General features: G+C 32.5%; 4 protein-coding genes and 1 long non-coding RNA gene across 5 annotated transcripts; 2 read left to right on the top strand and 3 right to left on the bottom strand.

The window, feature by feature from the left end:
* Positions 1-436: 436 nt before the first annotated feature.
* LOC128397191 (NAD(P)H-hydrate epimerase-like) lies at positions 437-2,706 on the bottom strand. The gene is made up of 4 exons (XM_053357877.1): positions 2,502-2,706; positions 2,384-2,405; positions 2,051-2,258; positions 437-1,818 (listed from the first exon to the last, which is right to left on the bottom strand). Exons 1-4 carry the CDS (start codon positions 2,593-2,595, stop codon positions 1,357-1,359), a joined length of 786 nt encoding a protein of 261 aa, XP_053213852.1. The 5' UTR covers positions 2,596-2,706; the 3' UTR covers positions 437-1,356.
* A 652-nt stretch (positions 2,707-3,358) lies between these two features.
* On the top strand, positions 3,359-8,169 carry LOC128397022 (H(+)/Cl(-) exchange transporter 7-like). The gene is made up of 4 exons (XM_053357687.1): positions 3,359-3,573; positions 3,748-4,733; positions 5,274-5,921; positions 6,360-8,169. The coding sequence occupies exons 1-4, from the start codon at positions 3,446-3,448 to the stop codon at positions 7,946-7,948; spliced, it is 3,351 nt and encodes a 1,116-aa protein (XP_053213662.1). The 5' UTR covers positions 3,359-3,445; the 3' UTR covers positions 7,949-8,169.
* Positions 8,170-8,247: 78 nt separating this feature from the next.
* LOC128397190 (uncharacterized) lies at positions 8,248-9,922 on the bottom strand. The gene is given in 4 exon segments (XM_053357876.1): positions 8,248-8,454; positions 8,544-8,881; positions 8,884-9,263; positions 9,329-9,922. Coding segments are annotated over 4 exon segments (876 nt in total). The 5' UTR covers positions 9,460-9,922; the 3' UTR covers positions 8,248-8,427.
* Positions 9,923-11,621: 1,699 nt separating this feature from the next.
* On the top strand, positions 11,622-24,200 carry LOC128397181 (delta-like protein B). The gene is made up of 5 exons (XM_053357867.1): positions 11,622-12,247; positions 16,963-17,150; positions 18,188-18,642; positions 20,254-20,484; positions 20,848-24,200. The coding sequence occupies exons 1-5, from the start codon at positions 11,882-11,884 to the stop codon at positions 21,696-21,698; spliced, it is 2,091 nt and encodes a 696-aa protein (XP_053213842.1). The 5' UTR covers positions 11,622-11,881; the 3' UTR covers positions 21,699-24,200.
* On the bottom strand, positions 18,640-21,000 carry LOC128397199 (uncharacterized). The gene is made up of 3 exons (XR_008326896.1): positions 20,884-21,000; positions 19,932-20,717; positions 18,640-19,844 (listed from the first exon to the last, which is right to left on the bottom strand). It is a non-coding gene; the product is annotated as an uncharacterized LOC128397199 (long non-coding RNA).
* Positions 24,201-24,329: the final 129 nt, after the last annotated feature.

The raw sequence follows: 24,329 nt of genomic DNA, 5'->3' as shown, positions 1-24,329 counted from the left end.
ATGAGGGTGAGTCTCTTTCTGGAAGAGAAGTTAAAATGAGAAGAGAGGGAGAGAGAGAGAAATAGACAGAGGAGGAAGATGAAGATGAAGATGATAATGATGATGTAAATAGAGAAACAAAGAGGATGCGGAGAAAAAGAAAGAGAATTGAAAGATAATGATGATGGAAACGAAATTGTCAAAAGTTGAATTTCGGAGACAGAATCTGAATCTTCCCTGATCATCCCTCTTCTCCTTATTCGGATGATGCTAAATTCAGATCATCTTCTTCATCTTCCAGGATCATCTTCGAGTCGCAATGAATTGCGATGAACAAAAAATGTTCAAGTTAATTTCCTAGTAACATGAAAGAGTGGAAACAAAAATACAACATGTTAGGTGGAAATTGATTAACCTGATTCACGATTAAATCATTTCATGTAATACAAATTAAAGATTAAAGTTTAATTGTGTTTCTTTAATTGCTGATTATCAAACATTTGTCATTAAGCTCATTTCTTTGCTATAGATAAATACAATCTTGTTTGGGAGACAATTGTTATTATTATTGTTGAGATTAATTGTTGAGAGATACAGATTAATTGAGAGAAAGTGTTTAATTGTTAATTATCAATTTCTCTGATTTTTTTAATTGTTTTCATTTGTTGTTATTATTAAACTATCAGAATTTTGGATTCACTTTTGGTTTTCATCTGCTCTCGGGATTAGGTTAGTGTTTTTATCGAGACTTAAATCTAATCGGGATTAAAATATTATCGGAAATTGTATTAGAATTATGATTTGTACGGTTAATCAATCCATAGATTATCTTGATTTTGTTTGTTAATTAGGAAGATCTATTACTCTTGATTTCTGGAAGAATAGGTGGTAATTATTGTTTTAGAATAGAAGCAATCAAGCTATTAATCAGAATATTATAATAATTAACATTAGTTAAATGATTTGTGGTGGTGGTTATGTTGTGATCTGTTGATCAGAGTATGATAATGGAACAAGTTAATTGAGAAGTTGTAACAATCAAATAACAAATTGTTGTTGATGTTATCGGGATCAGGAAACAAGTAATCGTATTAACGGTAAAATAAGAATCGAAAAAAAAAAGTTGAGAGTTCGTCGTTAATTTCATTCAACTCTTGATTGCTCTCTCGACTTTTCTTTTGGATGCTGATTGTGATTAATCAACTGTTTGAATTGAGGCATAGGTGATTAATTTGTCAATCTCTTGAATCCTGTTAAATTGTTTCAACTTCTTCATTTATAATTGTTCCTCTTTTTTTCTCTCTCCTTCTTAATCTTGATCAGCCAATCATCATCATCACTGAGGTTGGTTGGTGGTGGTGGTGATTAGTGTTAATCTCAAACAATTTTAACACATTGTTCAGATCCTGGAAAATCGGGTAGTCTCAATTCGTACCGTTTGATGATAGTTTTAGGAACGAAACGGCCACCTAACCAATGATGTTTACCATGGAAAAACTTGGAACAAAGTTTAGGAGCGGTTAATGATATTAGACAATCGGGTTGTAATTTTGGAGTATCATCGGTTGGTGGACCTTGTTCAACGTGCCAACCCGAAGGAATATCTATACTGATCAATCTGTTCGAGCATCTTGATAATACTCCCAAGAGATCTTTGAATTCTTCTCGACATGGTGGTTTATAGCTGAATCCGAAAACAGCATCGACAACCAATGAGCTTCTTTCAACGTCCTCTGAGTTTGTTAGAAAAGAAATTTCATCCTCCTCACATTGTCGAACTAAACGTGAGTATAATTCAGATTTTCCAGGTTTTGGGTAGTAAATTGATGGCCGATATCCCTGAGTAAAAGAAATGCGTAGATACAAAAAGAAAAGAGAAAATTTTAAAATACCAGTGAGCATGAAAACGATAAAGGTAATTGTTGAATATGAGATTAGATTTCACACAATTACAACTCAATACACATAAAATGAGAAAATATGAGCATGTTGATTTCCTTTTTTTCTCATATTATAGTAATTGGGTTGAGATGCAATGTGATTTCCGATGAATCACCAATTGGAGACATACAAATGCAAAGAGATGCCTCGCAGCAACCAAACCATCGCCGCCATTGTTTCCGGGACCACAGCAAATGGAAACAGTTTTATAAGATCGAGATGGATACGTTTTAAAAATGGCAGTGGCAACAGCGAGTCCAGCTAATTCCATTAATTGATCGACACTAAATTGGCACTCATTGAATAAGTCTTTATCGACTCTAATGGCCTCCTCTTGGCTAAAGATACGCACACAAAGAGAGACAAAGAACAAGAGAAAAGGGTAAATCAATGAATCGCCATTTCCAAGCCAAAACAATTTAAACAGAGAAAATGGACAAATATTCTACAATTAAAAACTTACCTTAGGCACTTGATGCTCTCCACTATGATTGATAGAAAGTGATTAGAAAAAATGGAGAAAAGATTAGTTAAAATTGAGAGAAAAAAAAATTCTAAATGAACAAAAAGAAGACACTTACTTGTAACAACCGATGTATGAATTAATCTCAATTGATTGGGAACTAATCGTCCAAAATTTTTCTTAAAATTTGGTCTACTGATGTTGATTAACATGAAATAAAAACAGTTCAATCAAATTAATTGTCAACTTGATTATTTAAATTCACATTTACAGTAACAGATTGACAGATAATCTGATTTTCAGACAAACAAAAAAATCCAATTGATCAGCTGATCAAAGTCACATGACTTTAAGAAAATTAGATTTCATTTCAACTCAATTAACGGATTAATTAACTTGGTTAATTACTTTAAGAGAGAGAATATTTTTATTTAACTTACAAGTTAATTAACGATGGTAAATAATTACTCTATCAACTTAATCAATTGAGACTTTAAAGAAAAGTGAAAATTCAACCTCATCGTTTTTACTTCAATTGGAAAAGTAAATATTTATTTTCTCACCCAATCAATGAGAACAATTTAATTATTGACAATTAATGAGAAAATATTGGAATGTTAATTGTTTAGATTGAAAGAAAGAGAAAAATTAATCAACTCATTTAATAATAATAACGAACCAAAGTCAAGACAATTTAAGAACGAGAACTTTTTCCCTTGCGATTTAATTGCAATTAGATTTACACCCTAGTTCTAGTCTTTTTGATTACTTGGCAAGAATAAGATGAGAATATGGTAATGTTACAATCATGATCGAAAAAATTTTAATTCTTCAATTAATTGGATAAGAACGAGGAAAATAATTAGATTATAATTGTGATTAAATTAACTTCGATCTCGAGTGTTAACAGCGCCATCTGTTGGAATTTTAGAATAGTAGAATTAGCGACATCTGTTGGTTTGGAAAAGAGTTTTTTTCTTGTTTTGAATTTTTATTTTGTTCATTAATTGATTAGTTTGTCTCTTTGATTGCTGTTGTATTGTGTTTGGTTATTATCTTCAAATGGCAGCAATTTTAAATTCTAATGAAAGATCATTACGATCAGTATTTGTTGGTAATATTCCATATGATGCTACCGAAGAGAAACTCAAGGAATTGTTTTCTCAAGCAGGGCCGGTGTTGAGCTTTAGGTAAGACATTAAATCTCATTGTAAAGCTTTGTTATTGTTGTCAATTGATGAAAGCTTTTTACTATTCTGTTTGTTGGCTTTTTGTCAACATTTTTGTTTGCTTTGAGATTGGAAAAGGAATCAAAGGATTTGACATTGACAATTAACTTACCTTTTTTTCATCTTTGACTGTAGACTTGTATATGACAGAGAAACAGGTAAACCAAAGGGTTATGGTTTCTGTGAGTATAAGGATCAGGAAACTGCTTTAAGCGCGATGAGAAATCTTAATGGTCATGAATTAAATGGACGTACCCTTAGAGTTGACAATGCTGCAAATGAAAGAACCAAAGAGGAGATACGTAACCTTCAATCATCCCTTGGTGGTACATTTGAGAGTCCATATGGTCCAGACGTTGATCCAGATAAAGCACCGGAGGCGATTAGCAGAGCAGTTGCAAGTCTCCCACCAGAACAAATGTTTGAACTTGCTAAACAAATGAAACAATGTATTCAAACTAATCCAAATGAAGCAAGAAATATGCTACTTCAGAATCCTCAGCTATCATATGCTTTACTTCAAGCTTTGGTTGTCATGAAGATAGTTGATCCTAATGTTGCTCTCAGTATACTTCACCGGAACACTCCGGTTCCAAATCTAATGGGGGAAGCAGGAGTTCCTCCTGTTACCGGATTACCTTCAACAGCTCCACCAGGAACCGGACCATGGGCACAAGCAGGACCAGTTATACCACCCGATCCTTATGCTAGAGGTGTTATCCCTCCATCTCAACCCGTTGCTCAGCCTTCAAATGTGCCACCACCAGCCTCTGGAATTGCCTTTGATCCAAGATCTCTCGATCCTCGAGCTCGAGAACCAATAACATCATTAGATCCAAGAGCACGATCTCAACCCCAACAAACCTCATTCGATCCCAGACTATCAACCCAAGCCCCGTCTTCTAATAACGCTCGACCCGGTGGACCTCAATCATCATCTTCTCGACCCAATGCTCCAGCATCTTCATTAAATATTCCTAGTTTACCAAATCAAGAACAAGAAAGAGCTGCCCTAATCATGCAAGTACTCCAATTATCGGAGCAACAAATCGCCATGTTACCCGATGAACAAAAACAGAGTATTCTACTTTTAAAGGAACAAATTTCAAGAGGAGCTCATTAACCCTTTGTTATCAAAAATTGTTTACGATTAAAATAATTTATGTAGAATCAACTGTCACATCGAACCCAATCATGTTGATTACTATTTCTTATTTCTACTCTTTATTATGTATGTAATGGAAATATTTTTTTACATTTCAACCAAAGAAATAGAGTTAAGTTAATCACTCGATCCTTAATCACTTTTGTTTTTTCATCTCTTCTTGAAAAGCGAAAAAATCAAAACTAATCAAGTCAATCAAAGGAAGGAAACAAATCATATTCTAATCAACAAATGATAGTTGAGTTCGCGCAACTGTTGAAAATAAAAAAAAAGATCATTTCAAATTAATTGTAACCGTTTTTCTGATCAACTGTCAAAATTTCCGTTAAAATAGCGTTTGATTGCTATTCTAACAGAAAAAGATTCGTTTTCTTATCAGATGTTAGAGTGTAAACAAATAAATTGATACATTTAATCAACTGTAATCACTTTTTGCTCTAATTTGAACTGATTACTTTTAGTGTTTTACAATAATTAGTTTTGTTTCTTTAATTAGTTGGAATCAATGTCGCAATGCCTCTTGAATTTTTGTCCCAAAAATATGAGAGTCTTGATTATGATCAATGTGAAAATTACTATTTCCTTTTGGAGCAGCGTTTCCAACAAAGAAATTTGAATATTCTTAGAAATAAGAATGTTAAAAGATGGATTGTTATTTTATTCATCGGTATATTGACCGCATTAACGGCCTGTACAATTGTCGTTACTGTGGATAAACTTGCTAATTACAAGTACCATTTTCTTATGACGCAGATAAATGAATGTGATAAATCAACTGACTGTTACCATACACCTTTATTTTATTGGATGGGAATCAATGCCGTTTTAGTTTCGATCGGTGCAATTATGGTCACTTATTGGGCTCCGGTTGCCGCAAGTTCTGGTATTCCTGTGATCAAATGTTATCTAAATGGCGTCAAAGTGCCCGAAGTGGTTCGTATCAAGACCTTCATTTCCAAAGCCGTTGGCGTTGTTTTATCGGTTGTCGGTGGATTGGCCAGTGGCAAGGAAGGGCCGATGATCCATTGTGGCTCAGTAATCGCGGCTGGAATATCGCAAGGGAAAAGCACCACGTTCGGAAAAGATACTCACCTTTTAGACGAATTCAAGGATGACAGAGAAAAAAGAGATTTCGTATCTGCAGGTGAGTCTCTGTATCTCTTTCCCTTTCCTTTGATGTTTCTCTGTTAGAACAGTTTAATCACAAATTATCAGAATCAAATGATTAATTAGTCGTCTATTTGATTATTTGCTCATGATATTTACTTTTCCACCTCCTCGATATCATCAATTAGATTCTTAAAGTAGCTTTTTGTTGAACTTTGAATCTTGGCCTCAAGATTTTATCTTCAATGATGATTCAGTGATAATATCAACTTATTAGTAGTTGAAATTAACTTTAATTGCTAATCAATGTCCCATTTGTATGGAAATTAACTTGACTGATTACATGTTCTTAGTGAAATGTTTTCTAACTTGAAATTACTCACCGTTTTCAACAATCAATCTCCGTTTTAAATGTCACAATTTTGCTCTCTTATGAACTTGATAATCTAATCTAATGATTGCAATTTAATCACAGGAGCTGCTGCTGGTGTGGCTGCCGCTTTTGGTGCTCCTATTGGTGGAGTTTTGTTCAGTCTTGAAGAAGGAGCATCGTTCTGGAATCAGGCCTTAACATGGAGAATCTTTTTCTGTTCAATGATCACTTCTTTCACTCTCAACATTGTCTTGTCCATTTACCATAACCATGCATGGCAATTGTCTTATCCTGGTTTAGTCAATTTCGGTAAATTTGGTGAAATCAGTTATGTCATTTACGAGATTCCAATTTACGCTCTTCTCGGGGCCATCGGAGGCATTTTAGGAGCCCTTCACAACAGTATTAATCTTCGTCTTTCGATATTCCGTTTAAAGTACATCAATCGAAGGTGGCTCAAAGTAGTCGAGGCCGTTTTCGTTTCCATTGTAACCTGTACTGTTGGCTATTTACTTATTTACCTGGACAAAGATTGTCACAAGATTGTTAAAGATATCAATCTATTCACAAGCTCTGGTTGTAAGGAGGATGAATATTCAGTAATGTCACGTCTTTGGTTGGCGACACCCGAAAGCGCTGTTCACTTGCTATTCCACAGCGAAGATGATGTCTGGACCTGGAAAACGCTTCTTATTTTCTTTATATGTTACTTTTTCATCGCCACATGGACTTATGGACTTAGCGTATCTGCTGGACTATTTATACCTTCTCTTTTGATCGGTGCCACTGGCGGTCGCCTTTTCTACCTCCTGGTTAAATTTGCTCTTCCCAATAACAGCGACTGGGCTGATGGCTGTAAATTTGCTCTAATCGGCGCGGCTGCAATGCTTGGCGGTGTCGTTCGGATGACCATCAGTTTAACTGTCATAATGATTGAGACCACTGGTAATATAACTTTCGGTCCGCCCATCATGATAACCCTAATAATCTCAAAATGGGTCGGTGATTATTTTATGCCCGAAAGTATTTACGATATTCACATTCGCCTGTCACAAATTCCCTTCCTTCACTGGGAGCCTCCTTCTATGTCTCATACCGTTTACGCATCGGAAATTATGTCAACACCAGTGGTCACTTTGAAAACTGTCGAAAGTGTCGCTAGAATTATTCAAGTTTTAGAAAATGAAACTCATAATGGTTTCCCTGTTGTCGATATTGAATCAAACAATTTAACAGAATCAACTTCATCCCTTGGACCTTCATATTCATCACAAACTCACTTTGGACGTTTCCGTGGGCTCATTTTACGCTGGCAGTTGATTGTTCTCTTACAGGAGAAAATATTTGATGAAAATGATGAATATCATACAATCACCGCGAAAACATTCCGTGACGCTTATCCTCGATATCCACCAATCGAAAAGATCGTCAAATCCATAACACCAAAAGAGAGACTTTATCAAATTGATCTGCGACCAGTGATGAACCCAAGTCCATATGCAATCTCATCTTCAGCTTCTCTTAATCGTATATTTTTATTATTTCGAGCACTTGGACTTCGACATTTAGTTGTCATAAATGATTATAACGAAGTTGCTGGAATCGTTACCAGAAAAGACATCGCTCGATATCGGCAACACATTCACGAAGGAGAACTATTCCTTCAGACCTTACAGATCTCTGTTGGATAACCAGTCATTTTTTTCAAAATTTTCGCCAAAAATCATCGTAACTATTACCTGGGATGAATCGTTTTCAGTTCAATCGAACTTCAATTATCATGTATTATGTTTGACAAATTTTATTGTACATATCAGCTAATTGTTGCTGTGTAATGTTGTTTTTTACTTTGATAACCTCGATTGAAAATATTTATTTTGAATTAAAAACACTAATCATCCAAAGAACCAAATCAATTTGTTATATTCAAATTAATTGTTTCAAACTAAAAATCTCCAATTGAATAGGATAAAATTTGATTAACAATCAGTAGACAAATAATGACGGAAAGTCCTTGCAATTTATTGATAAAATAGTCGATAAACATAATTGGGTTAACTGATTAGATGAGATTTTATATAATCTAATTGATTGAATAATTAAGACGCATAATAGTAATTATCGTGATCTGATTACATGCTAATGTATTGATTACCTGATTGAGCTTTGGTCAATTGGATTCATTTGATTGTAAAGCCTGAAAACAATAGAAAATTGTAAATAAGTGGTTTTAATTACAACTGATCGGTTATCATATTATTAATAATCATCGTGATGACCACTGACCTTTCGGACAAATGTTGGTAATGTGAAAGCGGCCTGATGAATGGCCGTTGAATAGTATTTCAATTTCATCTCATCAACTTGTTCATCCGATAGTTTATGAAATGGGAGACTGAAGTCGATTCGTTGGTCCTTACAGGCCAAAAGAAAACCAATTTGCCCGGAGGGGTAAGAAGGCACCATAGTAGTTGCATAAGCCACAGTTTTGAAAAACTCGGAGGCGGTTGAATGAAGAGACTTAATCAACGGTAAATCATACCAAATTGTCTCAGCCTGACATGAGATAATCCCACCGGATCTAAGACACTCATGGAGAGATTTATAGTAATCCCTTTGAAAAGTGAGAGAGCGGGTCCTTTAGGGTCAGATGAATCGGTGATAATGATATCAAACAAATTTTTATTTTCCCTGATAAAACCATGACCATCACCGATATTAACGGTCACTTTTGGAGAGTCAAAAGAGGAGGACATAAAGGGAAGGTATTTCTTGGACATTTCAACGACTCGCTTATCGATCTCACATAAAGTGATCTCTTCAACACAATGGTGCTTCAAACACTCACGGATAACACCACCATCCCCACCACCGACAATCAGAACCTTCTTAGGGTTCGGGTGCGAGTTTAAGGCCAAAAACGTGATCATCTCTTGGTAAGAAGATTCATCTTTCTCAGTTAACTGTATAGCTCCATCTAAGGCCATACAACGACCGAAAATCTTACTGAAAAAGATACAGAGAGTTGAGAGATTAATTAACAATCAATGAGTAATTAATTACTGATTTACTTTTGAAAGATAAGTAACTCTTGTAGTCCAGTGTTTTCCTGGTGAATTAGTTTGTCACATTTAACAGCAATTACGATCTCGTCACTGTCATCACTGAGTTCACAAAAATATCCCTTGATAAATGAATCCATGGTCAGTTAATTAGCTTGATGACAATTAAAATTGACACACTTAATTGCTACTGATGATGCGATGAAGATGAAGAAACTGTCTCAAAGGTTATTTATTATATTTCCTTAATTGTTGCGAAGTATTTAATCATAATAGATTAACAATAATGTTACAAAATCTAAATCATTAAGATAATTATATCAATCAGTTGATTAGCATAATGATTAAGCCATAAGAATCAAAGGTTTTATCAAGATTTACTTTGATCAATGAATTAATTGTTAATTTACTTGCGAGAAATGTAATTAATCAGTTTGCAAGAAGTTGATTTAAAATGATCAGGTATCAATAGGAATCTAATTACGACAATTAAAAACATCACAATCAATTCGGTTCTCAAATTAAATTGATTTTAATTCTAATTGTCGTCTCACTAATTAATAATCATACGTAACAGTCAATTTAATGATCACAATGATACAATCTAATTGTAATTTACAAATGGTTACAATTTAACCTTGAATGCTAATGATCACAATTAAAGAATACAAATTATAACCTTGATTACAGAGGAAAATAATTAATTGATTGATTATTTGATTGTTTATCGATATCAAACATTAGCATCCGGAAGACAATTAAATTATAAATTGCGACAATTTTCAAATCATCAAAAGTTGAATTTTAATTTAATTGTAAATAGCTGAAAGGTATTGATAGATTTGAGTAAACAATTAAATACCTTCATTGGTAATTTTATTCACTTGATAATTAAGATCTGATTTGATGATTTGTCGTTGATGATGATTATTAAAAAATTGTATTATAAATTAATCTGTCAATTCTAATCCCTTATGATTTAAGTGATTTATTTATTATCAAATTAAATCCCAAATGTTTTTGGATGAAGAATTGAAAGTAACCACAAAATTGGTGAAGTTGTGGTTATGATATTTTTACATAGACTTTAATGTCAACAGATGGATGAGGATCAAGGGGATGAGGATGAGGATGGAGATGAGGATGGGGATGAGGAGGAGGGATGAGGATGCGATTTGAAGGTGTGGTGGATGTTGAGGGAGGACGAGCAACAAGAGGACTTTGAGTGAACAAGTTTCCAACTTGGGACATTTACAGTTTCCTATTTGAATTTAACCATTTAAATTGATCGAATCATTTAAAATCTAAATTCCAATTGATCAGATTAAATCGTTGATCTAATTGATAACACAAACAGGCTAATAAACTGTATGTGTCTTAATACTGGACAATCAAGTTTGATTTGAAATCATTGATACATGATAACAATTGACTTTTTAACAATTAATTGGCTAAGTTGAAAGTGATAGTAAAGTTTTTTTTATCGTTTTGGATTAGATTAGTGGACTAATCTAATGATATTGGACCGGATTAAGTTGATTCTTTTTGATTAGACTTGATTGTTATTAAATGATGTTGATGATGAAATATTATCGTTGAAATTGTTGTTTAAGGTAAAAAACTAATGTAATTTTGTAAAGGTAACAGTTGCTTTGTGTCTAGTATGTTGAAGGAACTTGTAGTTCCCATGTTACGTTGATTATACCTTTTGCCTCACGATTTACACGGTTATCTTCATCTTCATCTTCATCCTATCATCTTTTATCATCTTTTATCATCATCTATCTTCTTTATCTTCATATGATGTTGTTATTGTTATCGGTCCGTTGATTTGCTTCTTACTTTCAACAGAAGTCATTCTGAGGCCAGTTTATCATCACAACTCTTACCTTAAACTTGAAGGAAAACAAAAAGTTTCTATTTATTCAATATTTGCCTACGAATTTCAAGATTTCATCAACTTAATTGTGATCCAGCAGAATCTTAACCCTTATTACTTATTGATAAATATCAGTATTTAGAATATCAATATTTATGATAACTGTTGATTGAAGAATCGATTGAAAAATGTTGGAAGAAAAAATATTTTCTAAGTGAAATAATCCCAAGTGTATTTTCATCATCTCGCTCTCCATCTCTCCTCCTCCTCATCTTTTTTCTTCCTCATCCTCATCCTCATCTTCCTCCTCTTTTCGTTTTCTATTCTCTCTCTTTCTCTCTCTCTCTCTCTCTCTCTCTCTCTTTCAATTTGTGACCTGGTGAATACAAGATCTCCCTTCAGTTGACATTGAAAAACACGCGCCCACCAAAGGAACACGCGTTCACACGTATTTTTTTTACTCGTCATTCTAATGTTAATTGTTACGCGTGCACTTCAGTTATCAACAATCACCTCAATATGGATAATCTTAAATCACAGTGACAATTAAAACTCAATTTGTGTCTTTTTTAATCTGATTAGTGATTTAATAAACATCAACAACAGTAAAATAATAATAATAACCAAATTGATTAGTTAATAATAATCTTAATTGTGTTGGAAAACTTTAACCCTGGGTTACAATGAAAATGTATGTAACTCAGCGGATTAATAATCATCAACCAAATCATTATCCTAATCATAGACAACAATTAACTTCAACTAAACTTAATCAAAGGTACAATTTATGGATTATATTGTTTTATCTGATAACAATTAAAATTGATTGTTCTCATGGATCTGGTGTATTTCAAATTGAAATTGTTGAATTTGAACACAAACAACTTTACTCATCAACCGATGAAACTAAATTAATTTACAATTTGTGTCTCAAGGAATCAAATACTCTTGTTTATGGTCCCCCTTGTACCTATGGTAATATAACATCTCAACCATCAACTTCATCTAATCCAGTTTCATTGCGATTACCCTTCACATTCAGATGGATGGTAAGTAATCAACGACAATCAACGTAACAATTTAATTCTTTCACATTAAAGAAGTTACAAAAAAGAGTAATTAGCAAATCTAACACTTAATTTCTGTTGATCATCTTTTCTTATTCTTGTTACTCATTATTACCTTGATTCACATTCAATGTTAATCTAATTGGTTTCGCATCGTCTAATCTTCCCTTTCTCTCTGTCGACATTATCATCATCATCATCATCATCATCTTCTTGTTGATCATCATCATCATCTTTGGTTGTTTAGTGTCTTAATTATGTGAATTCTTCTCTTGACTGAGTTTTTCTCACAGAAAATCGAGATAACTTTTAATTTCTACTCAAACATTTCCATGTTCACAATCAATGAAGTTCACTAATCATCTTCTTAATCATGTTGATCATCATCATTGATTCCAATCCACAATTAATTATCTAAATTATCATTCAATTTGATCGGTATTTGTTTTTCCTCTACGATTCTGATTATCCTTGAACTTGAACATTTTTTTTTATACAAGAAAACAAAGTTAAGGATTATAATTAAATTCATTCAACTTATTATCCCTTAATTGATTGTGATTTATGATTTTAGATGACAATCAATATTTGATTGCCTCTGATTGATAATCATTTTGAAAAAAAACAGAATTTAATTACATTGAAACATCATCAGTGTGACACTTTTATTTATTTTTATGACAACTTTTAATCAACTTGATTGTTAATCATTCAAATCTTAAGGTTGATTATCTGTTAATCTGTTAAAATTAATCCTCAATGAAAACATTTACCATTCAGATGGATTAATTGAATTGAGAAAATAATTTAATCTCTTAATCATTTTAATCTTGTAATTTTATTTCATATATTACTATCATGGATTAGAAGAGGTGATTTAATCATTGACAATTTAAATTAATTACAATTATGTACTTGAAAGGTCAACCAAATTTGTTGACCATTTAATTAATACTAATTGTTTTAATGTTGTATCAAGTTGTTGATCTATTGTTGTTAATTATCATTAGAATCACAATTCTCACAGTCCCAACAATTAGATGATTTTTTATCATTAACAATTTAGTTGTTCCATCAGTAACAACAATCTGAATCATTAACTAATTAATTAACAATTCAAATTAATAACTTTCATAGATTATCATCTAGATTACTTAGTTAATCACAATCTACTAAGCATTGAATTGAACACAGTTTCAATTAGCAATTAACTTCCGTTAGCATAACTGAATTAGTTAATTTAGTTTCCAAGTTTAAGGTGAATCCTTTGACCGTTTAACTTGCCTAATTAATGCTGAATATAAATGGTCAACAATCAACAATTAAGATGACAAAGATTAACGATTATCATAAGTTATCAATTGCTGAAAAGTTGAAGGGCCAAATATTAGATTGTTAATTAGCTTAATTAAAGTCCAGAAATCAACGATTGACCATCAAAATTAATAATCTCAGGAGATTAAGTTAAATCATAATAAGAGTTACATTTGATTTGGTTACTCAAGAGACACAATTGATTTGATTGTTAACAAAAGATTATCATCTATTATGAAGGGTTAATCATAATGATATAGTTTATGATTAACTTGATTGTGTCAACTATTGATTTGGACACTGGTCAATGGGAGTTGACCCGATAAGGCTTAAAGGTCATCTCTTTGTGTCCATTATGTTAACATAACCAGTTAATAAACCCCAACCCTTGACCATATTGAATCAACCATCAAATAAATCATATCAAATACTAATAGTAACAATCAACATAATCCTAACAATTGATTTTTGACTTAATTAAAAAAGTTACTCGAACCCTAATCAACTCAAAATTGATTTCAACAGCTATAATCAAGACGATTGAGTTGACGATAAATTTGACAATCAATAGAATCAATATTTTGATTTGAATTATTTTCTAGCTTCAAATTTTGACATTGAAATGAAATCTCTTGAGTGTATTGAGTTTTTTAACTGTTGATGTGTTGATTTGAAAGGGCAGTTTGTGTGGGTGGTGAAAAGAGGGTGAGGTCTTTGTCATCATCATCATCATCATCATCATCATCAACCTCTCTGCTGAGATGATGCCAGTGATTAAGATTAATTTGCAATAATTTAAGGTTGATACAATCCAATGAATGAATGAGAGTGGAAACACATGACTTAATCCATTGGAAAAGCCAAAAACTGGATCAACAAAATTTGTCAGCTTGTCATTTGTTTTCACTTTTCTGTTTCTTTGCACGACTGTACACTCTTTCTACTATGTCTTGAATTAACTTGTAACTGTTGGGATTATCTCAAGCATGAAATATCCGATGGGAAGATTAACATATTGCATTGACCTTAAACTTAATCATAATAAAAGTTAATAACATGAAGGAATAAGGTTTCTTATTGTAGCAAATTGTCAGGCCGCCATTTTAAGTGAAAATAAAAAAGTCAACAATCAATTATTCATGAAAAGGTAAAGATTATTGTAAATTATTACAATTAGTGTATACAAATTTCCAAAACAATTGACTAATTGCTAATTCAAAGTGTATATTTGATTAGTGTAACCGAAAAGTTTATCCAACTCAAGAAATAATATTAATATTAATGAAACTTTGCAACTTATTTGAAAGTTTAGTTTTAATTGTTAAGAGGCGATGACAGTTAGAAAGCAATTGAATTACTCTAATTGTGAATTAGTTTTCATTGATTTTTTTTCCTTCTTCTAATATTACAAATGTTGCAATGTTATGAGTTTCTTTTTTTGCAACGATTGTACTTCTTATTCACTAAATAAAGTAACAAAACAACAACAACAACAAACAACAAATTCATTGATAAACATCAATGGTTTGCTTACTGTGTCTCCATAAGGTTTCCCTCTCACCTCTCGAGTTTGTGTCTCGGCTCATTGAGTTCTGACTCGAGCAAAGATGAGGAGGGAGATGAGGATAAACGGGGAGCGGGGAAGTGAATTGACTTTCTCTCTCCTATCATCATCTCTGTGTGTCCTAAATAGAGAACCATCATCATCATCATCATCTCACTTACAGACTCAGTTACACTTTTTGTGTATCTTTTTTTTACTATTTTTAAAAAAAGAGAAAAACTTGATTCTAATAACATTAAATATTAAACTGATTCAAATGGGAATTAAAGGATGTAAACCGATTCTCCCTTGAGATGATCAATGATGATGATGATGATCGAAGGGCTATTTTTGAAGAACCCAATCGGGAATCGACATCACCATTGATCCATCTGTTAACATTCCTGTTAATCACACTTCGAACAGACTTTTGTTGTTCCAATCGACAATCAAACAGGTTCATCAACAATCAACAACTTTCATCATAAATGCAAAGTGCATCAGTTGTGTGAAGAGTTTGTTGAAAATTCAATCAACTTGAAATGATTTGCATTCTGTTGAGTGAAAATATTGATAGAAACTCATTAAATTTAATCCATGCGATTTATGCAAATTTGATTCACACTTTAGGCTCACTCCTTAACCATAACAACAATTAGCTCTTGACTATTGTCATTGTTATTGCAATTTATTAACGATGGTTGATCAATTTTTCATTAGTTAGATTAGTTTTTTTTTACTCTCAATTTGTTTATAAAATCAATGACATTTCATTTGATTACAATCATTTTGTTTTCGTATCAATTTGTTTGTCTTTTCTTGGAGTAATATTAATAACAATCAGTTTTGTTGTTTCTTAATTGTTATAATCAATGGACCAGTAATTTATCCTTGACTGGTAACTGATTATGCAAAGGTAATGTAACATTTATCATTGGGTAAAAGTGACATATGGAAAACGTTTGAAAAAGATTCAGGTAAATTATGGTGATGGAAGTTAATTCAACTGGATTAAAAGGAAATGTGTTCAATGGTAATTAAGATTATCAACAATCTAAGACAATGGTCAAGTTAATATCGTAATTAAGAGGACAAAATTTTAATCTAAAGCCAAGGTTTTTGATGAAAGAAGAGATTACTTGAAAAAAAAGTTCCATTGATGGATAAACAAAGACTGATGATTTAGGTGATGAAGATGAATCAAGATGTCAGTTTTTTTATGCTGATGAAGATGATGAGGATGAGGAAGATGATGATGATGATGATGATGATGGTCCTTGGAAGCTGAAAGGAAGCATCAAATATATTAGTCTAATTGCGAAGTCGTTTTCAAATATTTCCAGCACGCGTAAGATTAAGTAATTATTTCAACTATTCGAATAGAATAAAAAATAATCATCATCATCCTCCATCTTCATCACTAACCTTTTCTACTGCTCTCTCGGTCTCTGTCTCTATCTCTGTCTTTTTCTTCATAAAAAATAGTAGTTCCGGTTGAAAATATATCAACAACATCCGGTTGGATTTTTTCCCGTTGTTCATTTTACAATATTTGCAATCTTCTAACTGTTCAAAGTTAATTGTTGCACAGAGAAATTTAATTATTTCGCTTGATTCAGGTCAATTTATGTTAACCTTAACCTTTACCATTGCCAATTAGTTTTAATCATCAATCTATTTATAGTTTAAATTGTATCATGGTGATAACAATTAACTTTGTTTTAATGTGAAATTGATTGTTGCATTTGTTTTTTATTTCTTCTATCGCTTTTGCTTATTAAATTGTCCAACAATTAACTTTACATATTTGATTTTTTTTTCTTTTTCTCTTTAATTACAGAAATCATTCACTTTAATTGTAACCATTTTAACTAATTCTGGATCATCGAATAGCAATTATGTCCAATTGGAGAAACAAATTCACTTCGATGACAATGTCCTACCTACGAATCGCTCATCGACCACTTTAAGAACTTGGTTATATAAGACATTCAAAACAGCGAATTCTCATCTAGTTTATCGATACAGGTAATTAATTGACTTATAACAATTAGAAAAATAAATTCAATTGTTACAGTTACTTTTTCGTAATAAATAATTTCCAATCCTTTGTCCATCAATTTGAGTGGACGTTAATTTAATGATTGTAACAGTCTTGCAAAAATCCTGGATGTTTTTTAATTATTACAATCAAGAAAATATATTAGTAGCTTTCACCGACCATGAATGAAAACAATTAACTTTTGAAACTACTGTTGATGTTAATTTTTACAGTCATATGAATAATTAGATTTGTTGAATTTTGTGTGAACAATAATATTTAAATGAGATTAAATTGAGATATAAGGTAAATAACTTACTGAATGCTGACCCAAACATTGACCTAGAAAATTTTGATTAAAGTGAATGATTATATAATAACAATTGACTGTAATCATAACACAATCTATTAACAAAAGGGTTGACAGTTGATTGTGTCAAGATTAATGCTGTCAAATGAAATTGTCGATACAATCAGAATATAATCAAACCAGAAATAAGGGTTAACACTGATGAAATCGGTAAAGATTAACAATTGTCCCAAATCTGGACATAACTTTTTGACCAAATAGCCTTTACGCCATTGACAAAGGACAGTGGGACACTTATTGATGATGATAATAAAAGGATATCATCATCATCATCATCCTCTCACCCTCTTCTCTATCGTCCCAATTGTAAGATTTAACCATTAATAGTGAAGAGCTCCCTTGACAATGAGTAAATTGTATTAAAGGTCCATTGAGATTTGATCGGAAAAAAAGTTTTACTATTACAATGAAAAGACAAATGGACATTGAATTAAGTTGACACAATAAAAAACCATTGGCACTAATAAAGATCATGATACTAATCATGATGAGTCAATTTTAATACAATTTGATTGTTAAAAAAAACTTTTAATGATCCATGAAGTTTAACAAACACAAAATGTATTGTCGAAGTGTCGAGAGATTTAATTGTTCACTCTTTCCATTGGTAACTATTAATCTAATTAAATTTTCTTCCTTCTCTATTTATCTTAGAATTTATTGTTCATTATATTATCATGGTGATGAATGTTCTGAATTTTGTCGTGAACGCAATGATGTTTTCGGACATTACATTTGTCAGCAAAATGGCCAAAAGGCTTGTCTACCTGGTTGGATTGGTGATAATTGTGATAAACCAAAATGTCGATCAGGATGTAATTCAGAGCACGGATATTGTTCAGAACCCGATCAGTGTCAGTGTCGACCTGGATACTCAGGCACTCTATGTAACCAGTGTTTACTTTATCCAGGATGCACCAATGGCTATTGTCTCAAGCCCTGGCAATGTATTTGCCACCGTAATTGGGGCGGCATTTTGTGTGATCAAGATCTTAATTACTGTGGTACTCATCAGCCCTGTCTGAATGGTGGCCTATGTGATAACATTGCCCCCAATCAGTACAAATGTCACTGCAAACCAGGATTTGATGGTAACAATTGTCAAATCGGTAAGTTGATCAATTTATTCTGATTCATTGATTTTGTTTTTTTTTTTGAGCGATTCATTAATTGCTCTGGGAGTGTGTCTTTGTTTATGGTGATTAAGTTAATTGCGATTACGGCAGATGGGATAATTCATGCTCTCTTATGATAATCAATTGATTGCAATATCGATTTCAATTGGGATATTAAATTGCATTCAAGTGTATTGATAATTTGTTACCATCGACACTTGACTTGACAATTTAATTTAAATGGTGATGAGTTTATATTCACCAATTGTTCATTCATATTGTATATTAAATAGTTTGTTGATATTTCATGATATTAATTGTTCAACTTAGTATACGTTAAATTGTAATTTGATAATTGTTCAATCTAAACGGAAGCTCTAAATTGATGATCACTTTGATGATTTACAAATGATTTAAACTACTGATAAATTGGCTACTGTTGATGTTATTTAAGAAGCACTTAATTAATATTCATCGTTGAATATTTAATATAATTTCTTTAGATTATTTTATCAACAATCAACTATTCTCGTTGATGATTTTCTTGATCCAGTATAGTTGCAATTAACTAATTGAATAGTAAATCCACTAAACGGATGTTATGTTTTCCTTTTAAATTTAAATTGTTGTACAGTGGAAATTGAAAACTTTACTTTGATCAGATATTGATTGTAACAAGTAATTAACAAGTATTTAATCAACAGTTAATCTTGTCCTTGAAAAACTAAACCAAAAAGTAATTGAAGACAATGTTAAATTTTTCCAACAATCAAGTCAATTGACAGAAACAGTTTCCATCCAATTCGTGGTTAATTTAATCTCTATGTTGCTACCAAGACAATTTAATGATGATGATGAAGATGAAGATGAGGATAAGGATAAGGATCAGATTATAATCACGATTTAAGGAGGATCGCGAAACCGTTTCTACGACCAGAAGCCTAAGGCAATATAACAATCAGCAGATTTTCATGGTTCCTTTGATTATTATTTAGTAGACGAAAAGTACTTGTAACCCATATTTATTAGATTATTTGTTGATTGTTTTCTATTAACAATCGTGGTTAGTCAATCAATGGTGATCAGTAAATCCGTTTCCATCCAATAATCAATGTAACAAGTTTTATTCCTTGAATATCATTAAAGTGACCTGACTTGATACGCCTATGAAAATATTTACCGATTCGTCTTGTTTTCTATGGCAAAAGAAAGTAAATTACCAACAATTAGAGAAAATTATTCGTAACCAATAATTTGTATCATTTTCGGTAGTTAATAATTACCTGGCTTTCTTTGGGCTGCCGAATGATAACTTTTCCTTGGTTATATTATCAAACAATTTCATCTAATATTATCTAATGGTTATGAAGATCAATTTAGATTCTGTTGGTTGATTAACTGATTCATTGGATTTGATTTGATTATCATTCCTCGTTCTCATTTCTATCAAAAGATGTCAGATGTTTACCTTTAAATTGTTGCGTTTAAATGAGCACTTTGGATGAATCATTTTCATACAAATGCTTTGGAGTGATTAAAAAGTCGTTTTAACAATTAAAGTTAATTTAATTAACCTCTGATTTCTTCCTCTCTCTTTCGATTAAGTGGTCAATCCATGTGTAACGAGTCCATGTCTTCATGGTGGAACGTGTTTCGAAGTCAGTAACTCATCGTTCATCTGTAATTGCCCTCAGGGTTGGACTGGTAATCGTTGTCAGATTAATGTGAACGAGTGTTCATCTAATCCCTGTTTGAATGATGGTAAATGTATCGATCTTATTAATGGATATCAATGTATTTGTCCTCCAGGATTCACTGGTGATCGATGTCAAGAAGGTAACAATTAGTTGAATATCTCTCATTGTGTCTTATGATAAGTATTAAGTATCTTTCATCGCAGCATTTTTCATCTTAATCTTAATTTTAAATCTCCTTCTGAATAACCATCTCAACTTTCGGTGAAATTTGATCTGTTCAGGAAGCAATTGAGATTTAATTACGATAGAGATGAATTTCAACAGTTGGTGAACCAGCACTGCTCATCTAAAAATAAGCACAAGGATCAGAGGCTGAAAGAGGAAAAAATTATGCTGATGATTAACGATGAAAAGTGTTTACGATAATTTACTGATCTTATCGATCTTCTAAATTGTATTGTCTGAACAAAAATGATCTAATTTCTTTACTATTCCCTTGTAGATATAAATGAGTGTAATCTGGGAACATCTTTGTCACCTTGTATTCCATCAACTACTGAATCTTGTCAGAATTTAAATGGTTCATACAAATGTAACTGTATCAAAGGATTTGAAGGTCGACATTGTGAGTCCAATGTAAACGACTGTGAGCCCAATCCATGCGCTAATGACGGATCTTGTATCGACCTGATCAACTCGTACCAATGTGTCTGCCAAAAAGGTTTCAAAGGAGGTCACTGTCAACAGGTCGATGAAGATGTTTGCTCATTGGGAGGGTCGGATAATTATTGGGAAATAACAACTCGAGCCTCGGCCTGTCCCATGAAATGGTGCAAATGCTCACAAAATAAAGGACCTTTTTGTGTCTGTGTTGGTCACGAATTGCCAAAAATTACGGTTGACCATCAATCCCTGAGTGAAGCAGATACTATCAATTCACTTGTCTTGGTCTTCGAGAAATTATTGACCGAAAATCAAACGCAAATCATTTGCGAAGCTTTGAAGGCGATTCTTATTCTCTATCAAGATACACTTGAATCAGAACAAATGTCAACAGTTTGTCATCAACGAGAAATTAATTCAATTATTTTCTACTCTACAGATAATTCAGAAAATGTCCTAAAGATCGGTGACATTTTATTGAATTCGAGGAACTCATTTAGAATCAAACAAATCATCAAAAACAAACAAGAATTAGACTCAACGAACAAGCAACTCCAATTTCTTTTAATTTTAACGATTTTCTGTATATTCTTATTTATTTGTATGACAACGAAATCATTTTCGGTTAAAACGTTATTCTGTCATAAGTATCTTCAAGAAGCTACAATTGAGATACCCTGTAAGTTGTAATTTAAATTAATTAAAGTTGTATCATAAAAAAAGCCTAATGGTTTATTAGTACAGTCTTATGATGGGGAAAAACTAAATTGCTAATCAATTTATTTTTAAATAAGCAACTAGAAAAAACCTCTTCAGCCGAATCTACATCTCGGTGATGTTGCTGTTCGCAACCTAGTACACCAAGGTGTACTATCAGGTCAACATAGCATATTCATCAATGAATATACATGGATATCTATACAGGGCGATTACGTTAAATTAACAGCTTTGTTTTCGGAATAACTTGAGAACGGCGAGTCGTTGACAAGATCAGATCGGAGATATGGACTTGGGAGACCATGGGAATTTGTTTGACATCAAGTTCGAAACTGACCTTTCGGTAGGCCAAAAGTCCATGAATCACTAGGCCAAAATTATCTGGTAAAATTTTGCGAAATATTTTGCTCTTTTTAAAGCCAGAAAAAAATGATTTCCGTTCTCAAAGCGAAATTTGGACGGACTTTTTTCGATGATAACTTTTGAACCACTCGAGATGTTGGAACAAAACTTCATTTTTATCCTATTTAGTTCAAAGGAAATTAGTATTTATTAGCAAATAAAGTTGGGGGGACCCGTTGAAACACGGTGTACATAGTTACAAGTGTGCATTTATATATGGTCATAGTTACAAGTATACGTAGTATGGCCGAGCAAGCCGTGAAGATTGTTCAACATAGTGAACAAACCTTCCTGTCAAGGGATGAGTCTCAATAGATCGCAGTATTGTAACTGCTCTACTAAATACAACACCCTGGCAGGCTCTTGGGTCGTCTAATATTAACTACACTCCACACCTCTGTTAAGGCAACACCGTTTTCTAAGTCGCCATTTATTGGATTAGTTAATTTAATTAATTATAATTAAAAATTCACTAGATGGCGGCTGTGAAATTGCCTTAGTAGAAGTCACCAAAAATTGCTTTAACAGAGGGTTGCAGTGTATTAGGGGTATCAATAAGTTCTGTGGTTTTCTCGCTTATCAAGCTATTCCCTGAAAACTGTTAATGATTTAGCTTCAATTTTTTCGTCGAGTTCATGCATTTTTCTATTAAAATCCATAAAATAATGATAATTAATGAACTTTTATTCAGGCCAAAAAAAGCATCAAAATTTCCGTTTTTTGTTCGGTTTTCTTCAAAGTGGCCTAAAATGGTCTTTTTGGATTTTTACAAATTCTAAGATAGCAAGAATCAAAGAGTAATATAAGAAGAGACTGCGATCTCCTGAAAAAAGAGCTGTTTTGATTTCCTCTCTTTCTTTTCTCTTTCTTTTCGCAAAAAAATTGGTTAAAGCTTTTTAAATGTTTTTGAGGCCATTTTTCAACGAGATTTTGGTCTATTAAATGTTAAATTCAAGCTCAATTAAAATCTCGTTGAAAATGGCCTTAAAATCATTCAGAAAACTTTACACAATTTAGTTGACGAAAAGAAAGAGAAAAGAAAGAGAAAAACGACAGTAGTGACTCGCGTGAGATTTATCCCCAAACAGCTCTTTTTGCTGTTGATCGCTCTCGATGGCCGAATGGTCAAGAGAGCTGTGTCATACAGGGCGTTTACGCTAATTAAAAAGATTTGTTTTCGGAATAACTCGTGAACTAAGATTCGTACAAACAAATGGACTACACCGGTGGACTTGTCGTGTCTTAGGGTTTACTTTGAAACCAAGTTCGAAATTGAAATTCGGCAGGCCAGAATTCCGTTCAAAAATTCGATTTTAAGACAAACGATAAATTTTTCGGTATGAACAAAGACTGAATATCTCAAAAAAACATTTTTTATCAGTTTTGACCTTTTGGTTGTCGTAAACCCTAAGACACGACAAGTCCACCGGTGTAGTCCATTTGTTTGTACGAATCTTAGTTCACGAGTTATTTCGAAAACAAATCTGTTTAATTAGCGTAAACGCCCTGTATACTTGAGATGACAGGTTCGCCTCCCACTTAAGTCTTGAAGTTTGTTATTAGCTCTAATGTTGTAAAGAGCTTTCTCTTTCCTTTCTTCTTCTTTCTATCCTCTGTCTTTCTTCTTTCCCCACCGTCTCAATACGAAGTTATTATCAGATACACAATTGTAAATCTGCACACCAGCGGATATCCCTCCCCCCTCACAAAATGAAAAAAATAAAGCTCTCTCTTCTTATATTACTCTTTGGCAAGAATGCACTTCCAAACTTTTTATTTTGATAATTGTGAAAATCAACAATTAACTATTAGGTATCCACATAAGTAATGTCGCTTTTTAGATAGCGTTCACTGGTTGGAGAATTTCTCGAAAACGAGCCAATAAAAAGTGGCAAAAAATTTACAATATTAAGATCAATTCTCCAACTATGAAATAATATAACTTTCGCCGAAATCGATTGATTAATTTTGATAATTTATAAATTAAACCAAAGAGTAGAGAGAAAGAGACAGCACATAACAGAAAAACTATCAGGTAACATTTTTTTTGGTGTCGCGAGGTGGAGCCACTAGTAGATTTGAAAGAAGAAAACAAGAATTGCTCAAAACTTTAATTTAATTAACTTTACCTGTAATTTAAAATTGAATTTATATTATATTTATCTTATCATAGGATCATTGATACAAAATTATGATAATTCA

Source organism: Panonychus citri, unplaced genomic scaffold (assembly GCF_014898815.1).
Source record: "Panonychus citri isolate SS breed McGregor unplaced genomic scaffold, ASM1489881v1 Contig00028, whole genome shotgun sequence".
Taxonomy (NCBI): Eukaryota; Metazoa; Arthropoda; class Arachnida; order Trombidiformes; family Tetranychidae; genus Panonychus; species Panonychus citri.
Note: the sequence above shows the minus strand (reverse complement) of the source record. Positions and strands in the feature narration are given on the sequence as shown.